Raw genomic sequence first — 15,286 nt, 5'->3', positions numbered from 1 at the left:
GAGGCACTACCCAGAATACGTCCTGGTTGCACAGACTGGTGAGGGGTGTGAATTGTTGGAGACGGCTGATTAGCCGCTAAAGAGAAACATAGGGTTCTAGATCTTGTTTGAGAGACCTATGAGAGGTTTGAAAAGTAGGACGAATGTATTAAGCATATAGGGAGATATTTCTAAAATCAGTGTTTTGGTGCCAGGGAGAGAATTAGTATTTGGAAGTGTTTATTCGACAGATGGAGGTGTGTGCAAAGAAAGTATTTCCAGCTATTTCGCTCTGGTAGTATTCAGGGGAACAGAACTGTATAGAGGTTCTTTGTAAGTGAAAAGCCTGGAACAGTTGTCAGTTTACTAGAGACAGAAACCAACTGCAAGAACTTGAATACTGGCTACTGTTTAAGTAGAAAAAGATACGAATTTTATTCCAAAATGCAACATGTTTATTGTCAGAAGTAGCAGCACTTTCAGAATGCGTAATAACAGAGTTTATAGAAAAGACAATGATGTGTGCACATGCATATATAGCTACAGCCATATCATTTGTGATTTGAATGTAAAATATAATGCATATTAGTTCTGTGTGCTATTAAAATTAATCTGTATATTCTGTGCTAAAATTGTTTTTCTTAGCCTGGTTTGTTTAGACTCCGTGGCTAAGTGATAAATATCCAAGGCCAATGATTCACTGTATTTGCAAAAGTATTTTACTTTTGCATGAATGAGAACATACACAGTAGCAGGAGGTAAGAGTGAAAAAAAGACAGACTGTAAATCATAATACTTTGTGGTATTATTTACTTCCTAAGTGGCAATAAAGAAACTTACTAAATATTATTCTTTAACTGATAATTGTTTTCTCTTTCGTTTGAAGCTCCTGTTGCTGGCTTTGGTTAGGCATAATATTGGTTTAGATGAATTGCTAATCATATCTAGTATAGGAACTCTTGCAAAACTTGAGTGATTTTGTGTTAGGTACTAACCTACTAACTATTTTAAGCAATCATTCTCTGTGGCCCAAAGCCACATTCTTCTGATACCCTTCTTCCAGCTCCACAATCCCTTGGTGTGGTTGCAGATAAGCCTGACTGCTTAGACTAGGTAGACTTCATCTTGTGAAGAAGACTTACATCACGGAGAATTTGATTCAAAAGGAGCAATAATACGCACAAAATGTTTGCCTGAATAAAATGATGAGATTCTACAGTTGGTTAAATAACCCAGCATTTCATCCGAGCACAAGTTAGCACCAAGTGAAATGGGATGCTAGTAAACTTAACCAAAAATAATTTCTACTTGAGTAAATAATTCACTATTTCATGTCGTAATCATAGTTTCTGCTTAAGAAAATAAAGGCTCTTCAGGACTGGAAGGTGGCAGATGGGTTGAGTTAATGAAGCACAAGCTGGATGAATATAAAGGTTTTTGCCTCCTTAACTAGAGCTGTGAAGAATGAAGACTTCCCTTCTGTGGGAAACCTTTTTTTCTCCCCTGAAATTTGGTTCCATTCCGTGTCAGTGTTTGTTGGGGTTCCACTGAGAAATAACATTTCCGTGTGCCAAAGTGAAACGCAACCTGTGGAAAGCTGAAGCATGGCGGCAGCAAGCGTCTGTACTCAGAGCAGGGGGAGGGAGGGACGGACAGGACAAAGCTGCCGCTGGGCTCAAGGGGAAGCGAGACAGGACAGTTTCTTTTAACTATAGTTCTGGCTTCTGCCAACTTCAGCTGTCCATAAGCCAGTGGCCTTACAGAAAACTGCTTGGCGTATGATGTCAGCAGATATACAAATTATCTTGGAAGAAATGGATGGAATATATATCCGTTTCTCAGGGCCCCGCAGCTGGTGTCTGCTGCAGATAACCCACCATGATTAGTAACGCAGAGGCACAGCCCCGAGCTGTGATGCCGGGAAGGGAAACCCTCGAAAAGCTGTGGCCCCAGGCACCTTTCACAGCAATTTCAGCCTCCCTGCCCTAAGAGAGAGGGAGTCGGAGCTCTGGCTTTTCTGCCTGCCCCAGAGCTGCAGACCCTGCACTCCTGCGAATGTTTGCCAAGGCTGGGTATTTTTCCAGTTATCCCAAAACTGACAGCAAACTCGCCAAACGGACACGCTGCCTGGTGCGTGATTTTCTCCAAGGTTTGGAGATCAAAGCCTTTCAGAGTTTCTGGTTCTCTGGCATATCCATGGGAAAGATTGTGCTGCACCCCATAGAGCTAGGTCCATTGCTTTAGGACAGACCTCTCAAGCAGGGACCAGCTAGCTTCCTTGTCCAACTGATGCATCTGCTCCGGTCCAGTGGACTCCAGAAAGGGCTGGCTGTCACCATGTTACCTAGGGTTTTGTGAAATTCAAAGCCAAAATACCTGTACGGAACAGCTCAGGTGAAGAAAAAAGAGAGTATTTTCTACAAACAAAACAGTGCCATTGACAAATAGGAAGCTTCCTCAGGTCTAAAAAATCAGGTTGGCTAAGAAAGCAGAATCCTTTCCACTACATACTGGCTTAAAGACAAAGAAAATAGGTAGAAGTACAGTTTAGATAAGCCTTAGCTCAGTGAACAAATGTTTGCAAGAAGCTGGCGGCAAGTGTGGGAAGCATGTTAACACTCAGAGAAAATGAGTCAAGGAGCACAGAAAGGTAAAGCAAGGAGTAATGGCAAGAAATTCAGCACAGTAAAAAGTAGCCTATATTGGTGCTTTGCTTTCATTCATCCTTATTCAACAGATGAAATGGCAGGACTATACACCAAGGTTTTACTAGCTGTCCTTCATCTGAAGTAACGCTATCAAAGATTCTTGCTTCTTGCAGGACAGAAATTCCTCTGGACACCAAAACACAAGTATGACCTAGTTTACTTTCTCCATATACTGCCAAATAGAAAGCCTCTTTCAGCTGCTGACAGTACCAGAGAGCGGAGGCAAAGACCCTGTCCTGAATAAGCTAAATCCATTCATCGCAGGAAGAAAATCTGCCGGGATCAAACGCGATTAGATGATTTTGCTGTGCCTGTCCTATCAGCTCTATTACTTACTTGCACATGTGCCATCTGGCATAAGCATGTACCCGTTGAGACAATAGCACTTGTAGCTGCCATGTGTATTCATACATCTGTGCTCACAGGGACGTGGCTTCAGTCCACATTCGTTCAGATCTGCAGAAGTCATTGGAATGAAGTGAGTGCTGGGTTTATACACATACGTTCATACATATAGGTGGATAATATTGCTTAAGGCCATGAATTCCCCACAGTAAAATCGCCCGGACTGAAAGTGAGCCAGCCCCTTGCAAGATGAGAGTTTAGCAGACCATCTGGCTGAAAGACTGCTAGCAAAACTAACGCACACAGGCTTCTACACCTGAAAAACTAATGCAAACTCTGGCCACATCTGGCAGCTTGTTAGGAAGAGGTGGAGGGGTGGGGAGAAAATTGCAGTTACTCTGTTTTCTGGGAGTTATTTGTCTGGATTTCTCTGACTCTAGCTGGAGATTTCAGTCCTCCAGCTGACCTCTGTACTAGAAAGGCAAAGATGTGAGACTAAGAACAGCAGATCAGCTTCAGATAAAGTGAAACAAAGATTTTTTTTGGCGACCTACACGTTGGTATCAAGGTTATCAGGGCAGGGACGTCTAGCAGAGATGAAATACAATACATAAAAATCATGTGACTTTGAGAATAAAAGTCAAAATCTCACAAATCTCAAAAATCTCAAAATCCTGAGAATAAAAGCATCCTAAATCCTTCTCAAAATCCAGGATTTTGAGATCAAATTCCAGCTTTGCGGAAGCTAAATTAATTTCAAATTGCCAATAGCTATCCTTCACAAGGAGAAAACCGGGATCCTGATGAGTTTGATTTGTGTGGTGCAGGCTGACAACGCTATGTGGTCCTGTGGCAAGGGGACAACATCTGCGCTTGTGACTTCTGTGAACCAACACCTCTACCTCTTGCATTTTGAAACCTCACTAGTGAACAGACAGAACTCATTAACAGAATGCACCAGTGTACGCAGCCCGTTCAACATCTGCTTAACGGCACACAAGACCAATGATGTAATTTCAGTAGAGGCAGGTCTCCAAGCACTGAGCTTGTGCGGCTCCACTTCTAATGGGAGAAGCATCTGTTCTCGTGTCTATGGGCCCTGCAGACCACAAAAGAAACTCCATACCATTCAAAGCATAAACTTTTTTTGTGGTTACAGGTGTGCAGAAGAGTTTGTTACAGCTCAGTCCAGGGAAGAAAGAGGGTTGCATTCTATTATTTAAACACAGGGTCTGTTTGAAAAAGGACAACCTATCAGCTTGCAAATCACATTGGATTTTTGTGCTACTGGGGCTCCGCTAAATAACCAAGACTCTCTTAACAAAGAAACTAGAGGGGAACAAAAGTTATTCCACTTAGACCATACATTTTCAAAAGCGCTTACCTGCCCTATCTTGCACAATGCGCAGTAATGTACAGATAGCATACACAGCTCTAAAAGGGAACCCATGGAGATAAGGCTAATTTAGCTCAGACTCGGTGGCAGACTAATACAGTCCCCCTTATCTCTGTTATTTTAGTTAGCTCATGTTGAGCTTGCTCAGCAGGGCATTCTGCTTTAAGGACAGACCAAGGCTACATCTGCCAGTAAATTAAAAGTGGCTCTGAGCACTACTGGCTGCTGGAACACGACCACCTATATGGCTATACTATTGAAATAGCTCCAGGACATTTCTGGCCTGTGCCAGCCACTGCTTTATGAAAAAATTCCTGGCTGTGCTTCAGAAGGTAGAAGAGCTCAGGGGGCTAACAGGCAATTTGCACATGTAGGTCTGTGCGGTGTTTCCACCAAGCCCCAGTCTCTGAATCTACTGCAAGTGTGCAGAACTGACCTGCTTGTGTATGGAGGGCATATCAAATCCAGCGGGAGTTACTGCACAGAAAATACCTAAAAGCTGGGGGCTTCTCTGTTGCCTTTTGGTAACACTCAAGACGTCAAATAATTTTTGAGGTTAAACTTCAGGGTTTAGAGGATGAAGTTGTAAGTGATACCTACACATCAATTACACACTGCCACGGCTGCTGTTTCACTTCCCTCTCTACTGGTGCTGAGGAATTTACTTATATCAAAAGTGCAAAAGATGGTTTTCCAAAATGCTTAACAGTACAGCTTTACAGCATATTGTTTGAAAGACACTGTGTAATAAATGGGTTGTTTTGACTCTGAAATATGTTTTTAGCATGTCAATGTGACATTTGCAAGCAAAGACTGCAGGTGCTTAGGAAGGTAGCAAGAATAGATGCATCCATTTATATCATGGTTCCCTCACGTTCCCTCACTCATCTGCAGCGCAGTGGGACCACCTCACTCCATGCTCTGGGACCTGCTCTTTTCATCTCATCCAACACAAGGGTCTCATGTATTAGGAAAGGAAAAAAAAAAAAAAAAAGCTGAGTTCTCACCAACGTGTTAGCTGAAATATTTCCATGTCGAATTGCAAGTTTATGGAGGGAAAGTGGTGCATTCAAAGTTTCTGAATATGCAGTTCTAAAGACTCCCAATTCTGTGTTCTCAAAAATACCAATCGGCATATGCAAACAGATGGCATTGGCCCAGGCAGCTTGAGAAATTACATGTCTAGCACATAATTGCATGTCTTTCTGATGAGAAGGTTAGTTAAGAAAGTAACATGGGTTGCTAGTTAAGAAAATAACATGGGTTCTGGATTTGAATTCCAGCTCTCCTAATAATTTCCTATATAATGTCTCCCCGCCTTAGTCCTCTGATTATAAATGTGAGAGTTTGCCCTTGTCATCAGCCAGCAGGAGATACATGACATAGGTTCAAACTACTGCGTGCTGAAGGAGGCTTAGAGCTTGCCTGGGATGCTGGACATGCAAGAGTCTTAAAATCTAAGCTCTTTTATGTAAACAAGAACATATCTTGTTTTACTATTTTGGAAGATGACACAATCCGTAGTACAAGATAAGGAGACAGAACATCAACAGTCTGCTTTCTGGAGTAATACCCCCATGTGCACAAACCTTGATTACAGGTCTTCCCCGTAAATCCAGGGAAACATTTGCACTTGTTTGGTCCCGTGCACTCGCCATACTTGCAGCCGTGTCCACAGATAGCTGGAGGAGGCAGGCAGGGAAAGGAGAGAGAAAAAGAAAAAGTTAGAAAGACTCTATTTGAGAACTTCGTCCCTTCTTAGTTGCCTAAAAACTTGTTGCACAAGGTCAGCATCCTTCATACCTCTCCCTTTAGTTTGGGCATGGTAGCTACCCATCAACACTTTATTTCTGCTGGAGAAAAGTGACACTAGCATGGTGTACACGAGTGTCTGCTTTGCCAGGTTTGTAAAGACCTGGAAAAGAAGGGACTCCTTTTAGCTCTCTCCCTCGTGATTTTTCTGCCATGCTTACAATTCACATTTAGTTTTGTACTCTTGCCTTTTTCCTATTTTTAAGAAGCCTATGTGAGAACCAGCTAGCCAGCAGCTCGACTTGCTACGCTTGGCATCTGGAGTAGGAAAGAGGCAACGGCACTCTCCTGCAGTCAAAGGAGACACATTATCCTACAGCAGTTTTCCACTCTTGGATCTCCTCACCTACACCTGAGGAACGTGTACATCCCATGGTGGAACAGCCAGAGTACATCTCTCAAACTATCAGACAACTATCCTTACCACACATCCCAATAAGCATAATTGCATCAGGCTTACGATGACTTGAGAGCGCTGGATGCATTAGAAAGTAAAGGTTTTCTAACTCTCATCCCTCTGGATCATTAGGCAGAAATTAAATGCTGACTTTTTTAAGGCTAAAGGTTCCTAAAGTCAATATGATTGTCAACATGAGAGTTATTCGGGAAAACGTGGAAAAACAGCAAAGGAGTATGAACCATGATGCGCATCTTGCTACCTTGTGTAATTAAGCTGCTATGCGAACTAGAAGAAACATGAAAGTCACGGTGTTAGTTACTATACAGTAAAATTCTTAATTAAAACACATACTGCTGAATTCAAGTATATTCCCTACTTTTAAAAATTCGCTCAGATATACTAGCTCTGCAGATTAAGGCATATTTCAACACTACCTGTATCGCTGAATGCACTGTGGCATACTGCAAGACCAGCTGAGTATCAACACTGAAGCAGAGAACACCACTGCAGCTGGATTCACAATGCAGAATTACAGTTGGCCTAAAGAAATCTGCCGAAGAAGAATCTTAAAAGTTTATGAAAACTGAATTTTACTAAGAAAGCACCTGTGAAAGCACCCAATTGCGTTACAACAAGACAACTTACTCCACTGGTTGATCGGTTACATTTGCCAGTTGTACCTCGAAGTATTAATTAGCATCAAACTAAAATGTTATTAAGCAATGCATAAATATTAATAAAGGTATTAAACAGTTTTTCCTTTTTTATACTGTCATGCTGTATATACAGAGCAGAGACTTTTTGGCATGTTTCCTTTTTAGACGTCAGTCTGTTGATTTTCAGCAATGAGTAACTCGAAGCCTCTATTCAAATTCTACAGATATACAATGCCAAACTCTCCGGGACAACAGGTGCAACATCAGAGAACGATTCTTAAAACATCTGTTTTATGACTTTGTTGTGTTTTGCCCAAGTACAGCTAGAGAGAGCTTCCACATCACCTTCTCCTTGAGATCTCTAAAATTTTAACAAATTAGAAACGTCTTAAGAGACATCGACTCTTCGTTGAGCCAACGATCCACAGACCAGAACACTGGCTGGCTACCCAAGCTGAAGACAGGTGGATATGTTACTTGAGTTTGATTTATATTTTTAGAAAGTTAAAACCTCCTGGTTCTCAGAGGCTGTGTACTTCTGAAGATAACGGATACCAACTGATAAAAAAAACACTTCAGGGGTCCATATGAAGCATTAGAAGACATGGCATTTTTGGCGCTTACTCGACAGCTGTAACAGTATAGGCACTGACCAGGGCTGAGCAGGAGATAAGAACAGATGGTGCCTTCTGGACCTAAGAATTTTTGAATATATATTTTGTTGTTTGTTATTATTTACCCAAAGTTCTGCCTTTTTGAGGAGATGGTCTCTCAAACATGTTTTATTCCCTCTCTCACAGTTAAGAGATTTCATTTGGAAGGTTTCTTTCTGTAGCTTCTGGTAGACGTATATGAAATGCCTTTATTAGTACCAAGTACACAGCCATGAAGAGGAAACAAGCATTAAGTATTAATGTTACCTTCGCAGTGGCCCTTGTTGTTCTTTTTCCAGCCGTAACAGCAATCCAGCCTAGAACCATAGCGACACACCCCAGGCTGGCCCACAGTCATCAGTTGCCCACGAGCTCTCGAGCTGTGTAAAGAATGATAAACGCTAGCTCCAGCAAGCACTCACACACTTTAATCCACTGCTCCGTGTACTCCATTGTACATTTCCCTCATGCGTTATCCACTCTCAGGCATTTTTATTTCACCAAACCTTGGAGCATTCAGCAATGTACCTAAATGCAAAGGAATGCAAAGTTGCATTTGGTTGGAGAAACAGGAGATGGGAATGTTTCATCTGCAATAAATTAACTGTGCAACATAAATCCTTTCTAATGAGAAGCACGGCAAAGGCAAAAAATACAGCCAGGTCCCCTGCTTGAATGAGTCATTTTTAGTATCAGTGAAGTCAATGGGGCTACTCCAGCTTGTGTCACGTGAAGAATCTGGATTGGATATATGATGCCATAACTGACAGCGCTATTGCTTTGGATGATGAAGTAATGATTCTACAGAAAAGCAGCTTTCTGAACATCAGTCAGCCCCATAAAAGCTAGTGACTTGTAGGTTCACAGCCACTGCATGTGTGTAGACTGATTGTATAAGCTCAGAGGCTTACGTGCATCCTGGTTGCACAGGACTCCCTGGCCATACAGATTAACGTTCATTTAATCTGCCAGTAAGTAACAGCTACAAGAGTTGGAAAACCTATGATGTTAGTTGCCAAAATTATAAACCCGATGGAAATACACAACCGTGTTAGTCTTGTAGACCTACTCCATGCTGCAAAGGCTGCTGTGACTCTGGTTCTCTTCTCCCTCTGCTTGCTGTTACTTAAGTTCTCCATTACCACAAGCCTATGCCCTTTATGAAATTCTCTTCTTTATACAAAATACTCTGTCCCCACTGCTTTTTCCAGGCCATAATTTAAAATGCATTTTCTTCAAAAAGTCCAAAGTGTTGTTTCTGACACAGAAAATACCTTATCTGCGAGAGCTTCGTAGCAAGATACTTGGGATACTGAGGGGAGCAATACATAGCAACAAACAGTCCCATGGTAGGGAAAAAAGTGGAAAAAAATCAAAAAGTTAGGAACTGTTGCATTTTTTAGTCTGCTGCACAATAAAACCTTTGGCAGTGGGAAAGGTCAATGAGACCAGAGAGCCAACCTGGATCCCAAAATCTGGGAGGAGAAACTGTTTTGCCAGGTTAGTCCCTCTGACCTGTGAAGAACCACCAGCCATCAGCTTAGCTATTGCTGTCAGTTCAACATTTTGTGTAAAAGAAAGATTATTTATAAAGAGAACATCCTTTCAGGCAGGTAGATCCTTTCCGGGACAATGTCACATGGACCCTCCTGGGTGCTGGGGGAGAAGTAATGCAGACTGGAGATATAGGACACTCCTGATCCCTGCCTATATGACACTCATGTAGGAGGTGTCCCTGCCCATCGCAGTGGGGTTGGAACTAGATGATCTTTAAGGTCCCTTCCAACCCAAACCATTCTGTGATTCTGTGTGATTCTATGATTTCACGGGGAGTAGCTAGAAGCCTAAGTGAGACTGTTGTGCTTGTCACTGTCTGCTAAGTGTGCAAAATACACCAGGCCTTGAAGAACATGTAGCCTAAACACAGGACTGAAGAAGAAAGGCAAGAGAGGGTGGACTGCACAAGTTGCATCACTGTGCAGGTCAGTGGCAAGAGCCGTCTCTGAGTTTCTAGTGAAGAACTCCAACCTCCAAAAGTCAGCAGCTTTCAGCACTGGTGCTAAAGGTAACAAGTGGCAGACTGAGCCATCCAAGGTTGATACCAGTAGGATGGCATTCAGCAAAGAACATTGAAGATGAATAACAAGAACTTCTAAAATAAGCCAGGGCCTCCTTAGTTGACGTGGTCATATTAGCTGTCATAAGATCACTGTGAGCCACTAGGACCATTATAAAATAGGTGGGAATCTCAGGTGTTTCAGTCAAAATTCCAGGGAAGTTTTACTGCGGCTGTATCAGGTTGTATTGTGTACAGTTCTTGACATCCATGGTGAAGAAATATGAATTGTATATGGTATATATGGTGATATCCGAAGAATGAAAAACCTGTTTTAGAGAGGACACGAAGAACTTGGCTCCAGTTGAACAAACCAAAAGCTGAGAGGGGGATCTTATCGCTTCCTACTAGGTGTCAGGCAGCTCCAAATGAGCGAGAGAAGAGCTTGTTAAGAGAAAACCCGATTTATATCCATTTGCTCTTGTACTGCTGTCCATCAATGCTCGGAGGGTGACATGAGTATGAACACAGCCACAAGAGGGGTGAGAGTCTTGAAGAGCATTGAAGAACCAGGAGAACTAATCCTACCTAATTTTAAGATATGTACTCTCTTTCACAAACTGAGAAAGACCTAATGCTGCCTATAACGATACAAACATAAGCATGAATGACGTAACGTCCCATTTGCTCAGCTGCTGCTGAAAAAAATTGTTCCTCTCTGGAGTAATATGAAGATTATGAATCCTATCCCAAAAGAAGTCATCAAGACCAGTTCAGAGGAAAGCATTCAGACAGTGGCCAGGACCAGGTGAGTGTATAACTCCATACCTACAGTGGTGAGCAGCAGACAAAATAAATTGGGTGTGTGATGTGAAGACACACCTTAAACTCCTACACAGTACCTCTGACTTCTTGCAGTGATTTACTTAACTTGACATGAAAAAAAGAAAACTTATGTATTTACGGTAAAACACGTCCAGAAAGTTCACCTGCTCCACTGATCAAGCAGCTAGATAGATCTTCCAGCAGAGCAAGGTTGATTGATAGGGTATGACTGATATCCCCAATAGCTTAAATACACAAACAACTGCAAAGGAAAATATTACAATAACCAGGGAAAGAAAGGTGAATAAAGGACACCTGAATGTTGAGACTTGCTTATCCAACAGACTCACCCCCGCCACCCCCTACTCCTCTTTTTTGTTGTTTCATTCTTTTTTAACCTCTTTTTTTTTTTTTTTTCCCTTCAAGACACAGCTGCTGAATAGATTCAGTGCACTGTTTCCATAAGATCTCTACAGGACATTTTCGGTCAGCTCTTGCCCATACAATAGCTGCCTGCTGCTGGGGGGTGGGCAGGGAGAGGCCTCAATTATATTATTAGCAGCTTCCAGTCAACTTCAAAGACAGGATATTACCCCTTTCTTTAATTTTCCTCTAAAAAAAATTCCCAACATTGTTGCTAGCAAAAGATAACTAGAAGCAAACCTAAAATTTTGATCAACTGGTATATTTGGAAGGAAAAATAGATGGTATTTCATAATTTAGCAATTTGAAAGAAATTCCTAAAAAGTCTATTATGAGTGTATGTCATGCAGAGATAAATTTGAACACTTTGACAAATGAAGGCATAGGGTTTTTTGTTGTGGCGTTTGGTTGGCTTTTTGCTTTTGTTTGTTTTTTTTTTTTACAGAAGTTTATTTGAAGAGTGACTTCCTTCTAAAGAAAAGTTCACCCATAGTCATATTAAATAAAACCAAAGAAGTGTCACCTTTATAACTGTGTCTTAGATATCCCTTCAGCCAGTTTCAGGCACTCAGCATGCCAACAGTCATGCTTCACTGCGAGTCCCTCCCAAAACACCAAATGAAGTTTAGTTTGGGCTCGTAGAAGTTCCTTTAGGGCTTCCTGTGCCCATCAAACTCCTTAAAAGAAGTGCTCAGAGCAGAAAAGTCCAGAGACAAAAACCCACACTTCTAAGAGACAAAAATCATCATAATTAATTCATTTTTTCCAAACTGATTCTAATTTTCACCATTTCCTGTTCCTTTGTCCTAGCTATTCAGAGCTGATAGAATTTCTTTGACCTCTTAAACTGGAATCCCTCGTCATCTAAGACTTCCATCAAGATGTTTGAAAATCTCTTCTTTCCTTTTCCTCCCAATGGAAAAGGCAGAATGACAAACTTGGTAGAAAAGAGAGGTGCCACCACCATCATCCACCATCAGCTTGGACAAGCCAGGCCGTAGGGCAATCAGTCTTAGTTGCCGGTTTCCCGTATGTTTCACGGCTTACTGTCAAATAACATCATTTTTACCAAACACATCCCTCTTTGCTCCAGGTAACTCCGTGCTTTCTTCTGGAAGGAGATAATGCTCTAATTTTGTGGCTTTACACCTTTCAAAGTGTTTGAAATGCAAATACGCCACATCAAAAAATAACTAAGGAGCATTTAAACAGAGCTCTGCTGTGAGGGCAAACGTGTTACCTATAAGAGCAGGTCTGGAGATGATAAACTTCCAGTTGCCCAGGAACTGACCACTGGACAGCCCTGCGTGCGCCGGCACGGCACACTGCCACTTGTTGATCATAAACATTCCCGCTCACGAATTTGATACTAAACAAATAAAGCACACAAACATCTTGAAGGCTTCATCCCCAGTTGCTGCGAATTCTCCTTTCCCTAGCTACTCCCTTGCTGCAGCACTTGTGGCTTCTGGAGGACTGGGAAGGAGAGCAACGGAATGGCTTGATCTGAAGGAAAGGGCTTTATTTATCATCTCCCGAAATCTCCTGCTGTTTCTGGAGCATACCCTCTCTGCAGAACGCAGCAGCTGCCAGGGCAAGGCTGGTTTCAAAGCGTCTGTTTAGAGAAGCAAACCGAAGAGCAGAGCAGCTCGCACCTTTCGGTACGTGGTGCAGCTGTGCTCACGTCTGCATCTCCCACGGGCCACTGCAGTCACCGTTTCTCCCGGGCTGAAACAACCCCACGGCTCCGGTGTGACTGCTGCGAGGGAACCGGCACCCGCGCCGGCTGCGATCCCCTCACCCTTTCGCGAAAGGCCAGCCCCCACGGACACGGGCAGAGGAGGGTCTGGCTCACACCCGCGCCAGCGGGCGAGCACGGCGGCCCCGGGCACGGCCACCCGCGGAGCCGGACCCAGCCCCGGACCCCACGCCGGGGTCCCCGCGTCCCCTCCCCTTCCCACCGCCGCCCCGCCGTCCCCGCTCACCTGCCCGCGGCGGCCGGCCCGGCGGCGAGGAGGGCGGCGAGCAGGGCGACCCCGGGCGCCGGCACCATCGCCCGGCCGCGGGGAGGCGGCCCCTGCCCCGGCCCCGCGGCGGTGAGGCGGCGGCTGGCTGGCCCTCGGCGGCGGCGGCAGCGGAGGAAGGGAGAGCGGGCGGGCGGCGGGACGGGGCCGTATAACCTGGCGGGGCGGGGCGGGGCGGGCCCGCCTCCGGCCGCCCGGGACGGGGCGGGCAGCCGGCACCGGCGGGGCGAGCGGCTCCGACGGGCGAACGGGACCGGGGAGGCGGGCGGGATGCCCCAGGCGGGAGGAGGTTACCGGAGGAGGGTACCAGGCTCCCCCGCGGGTACCGGCACGGAGCCACGGCGGTGCGCCCCGCAGGGAAAGCCGTGTCGGGGTCGGGAGGGGGCCCGGCGACGGCTTCCCCGCGGGTGCTGCCTCCCCAGGAGGCATCCCGGCATGCGGCCGGCACCTACCGCTGGGTTTCCATCCCGGGAGACATCACATTCGCACTGAAAGATTTTTGTCGGTTTTGCCTTTCGGTCGCAGGGCCTTCCGTGGCCAAACTTTGCTTAAGCTGCTTAAGGCAGCTGCCCCGGGGATAAGTTTTTACTTAAGCTGCTGATGCTAATTGGTTACATTACTTCTTGCTCGCCAGTCCTTCGGCTTTCGTGTTGCTGCGATCCCATGTGAACTGCCTCAGCCCCCGGTGTGTCCTCCTAGGATAATGCTTGCATTTTGGGGGGTGCTGGGTTTCGTATTAGGTTTTTGGTTTTGTTTTATTTGTTTGTTTTTGTTTTTTTTTCCCAATGTTAATCAAGGACTCTGTCTTTTTGAAGTGATGGAGAAACTTGGTTGAGATGTGACTGATGTTTGCTAGGAAATTTAAAAAAAATTCAGTGCAGTGCTGGTAAGCTGTGTTCTGCCTGTGTTGTATCCCTTGATGCCTTCCTCATACTACAAAAGCACCCAGCAGGAAAAGGATATGTCTCTCTTTTCTTTTTTCTTTTTTTTTTTTTTTTTATGCCAATGTTCACAGTAGCCTACTTGCTAAACACTTTTTCACAATAAGGAATATTGTATCAAAAAGCCATTGACTCTGTTCCCAATTTCCAGACCCTGCTATGAACAATTTTCCCCATCCCAAGCTCTAGGCAGTTCCTATTAAAAGCGACTCTGCTGTATTGAGCATGTGGAGAGGGCAGCCAGAATCAGCAGAGATAGCATAGCATCTGTACAAAGCAGGGGCTATTTAGTCAGATTTAATGTTCTTATCAAAAGTATTTGGATACTGGATTCTGAGCCCATCTTTAGTTGGATGCATCCAGAATTAGACCAGGGAGTGTAAAGAGCAGCTGTTACAAAGGCCAGCTTGATGGAAGGTTACAACCTGAGTAATCACAAGGAAGTAGTAATTCATACTTAAAAGTCCCAAGTGCTGACATGTGCAATGTAATATTCACAATCAATAAGTTGACTCAGAAAGCAGACATATTTATAAAACTAGTGTTGAAACAAATATGAATGTTTACATTGAGAGAATTCTGACCTACAATGATAATTCTGGAGTAAAAATACCCACCACTACCACCAATCAATGTTGTTTACTGGCTAAATTTCTTATGAGACACCTACAATAGCTCTGATTGTGGTGATGAGGTACCTAACATCAAATGAAATAGGGAAAGCTTTTATCACTCTTGACTGTGTTGGAGTCACTCTACCCACTCGGGCATCTCATAGACCCTTGTGAGTGTGAGGTCGGTCCTGGAACATTGCTGGGAGCTTGAAGGGACAAATTTTCCCTTTTTGACAGAAGGGAAAGCTGAGGAATGAGTGATTTACCTGTGATCTCCCAGGAAGTCTGTTGTAAAGGCAGGAAAATAAAACAGATCCTCTTGCAAGGTCACTTGCTGTGAGTCACCCCATTCGGTTCAGGAGGTGTCGACAAGCATGCCTCAGCGGATTGGGCTGGGATGGTTGGCACAGTGAGCGCTGCCAGCTGTCTGTGGTCCCCAGGGATTGCCGGGGAT

General features: G+C 44.1%; 1 protein-coding gene across 2 annotated transcripts in view; it reads right to left on the bottom strand.

The window, feature by feature from the left end:
* The window catches only part of EGFL6 (EGF like domain multiple 6), a 43,619-nt gene extending 30,255 nt beyond the window's left edge, over positions 1–13,364 (bottom strand). For both annotated transcript variants that reach the window (XM_054188925.1, XM_054188927.1), the window contains exons 1-4: positions 13,239–13,364; positions 8,217–8,329; positions 6,018–6,110; positions 3,024–3,143 (exon numbers count right to left, since the gene is read on the bottom strand). In XM_054188925.1, the coding sequence (XP_054044900.1) occupies positions 3,024–3,143; positions 6,018–6,110; positions 8,217–8,329; positions 13,239–13,306 (394 nt within the window). In that variant the 5' untranslated portion in view covers positions 13,307–13,364. The remainder of the gene's footprint in view (positions 1–3,023; positions 3,144–6,017; positions 6,111–8,216; positions 8,330–13,238) is intronic.
* Positions 13,365–15,286: the final 1,922 nt, after the last annotated feature.

Source organism: Rissa tridactyla, chromosome 1 (assembly GCF_028500815.1).
Source record: "Rissa tridactyla isolate bRisTri1 chromosome 1, bRisTri1.patW.cur.20221130, whole genome shotgun sequence".
Classification (NCBI taxonomy): Eukaryota; Metazoa; Chordata; class Aves; order Charadriiformes; family Laridae; genus Rissa; species Rissa tridactyla.
Note: the sequence above shows the minus strand (reverse complement) of the source record. Positions and strands in the feature narration are given on the sequence as shown.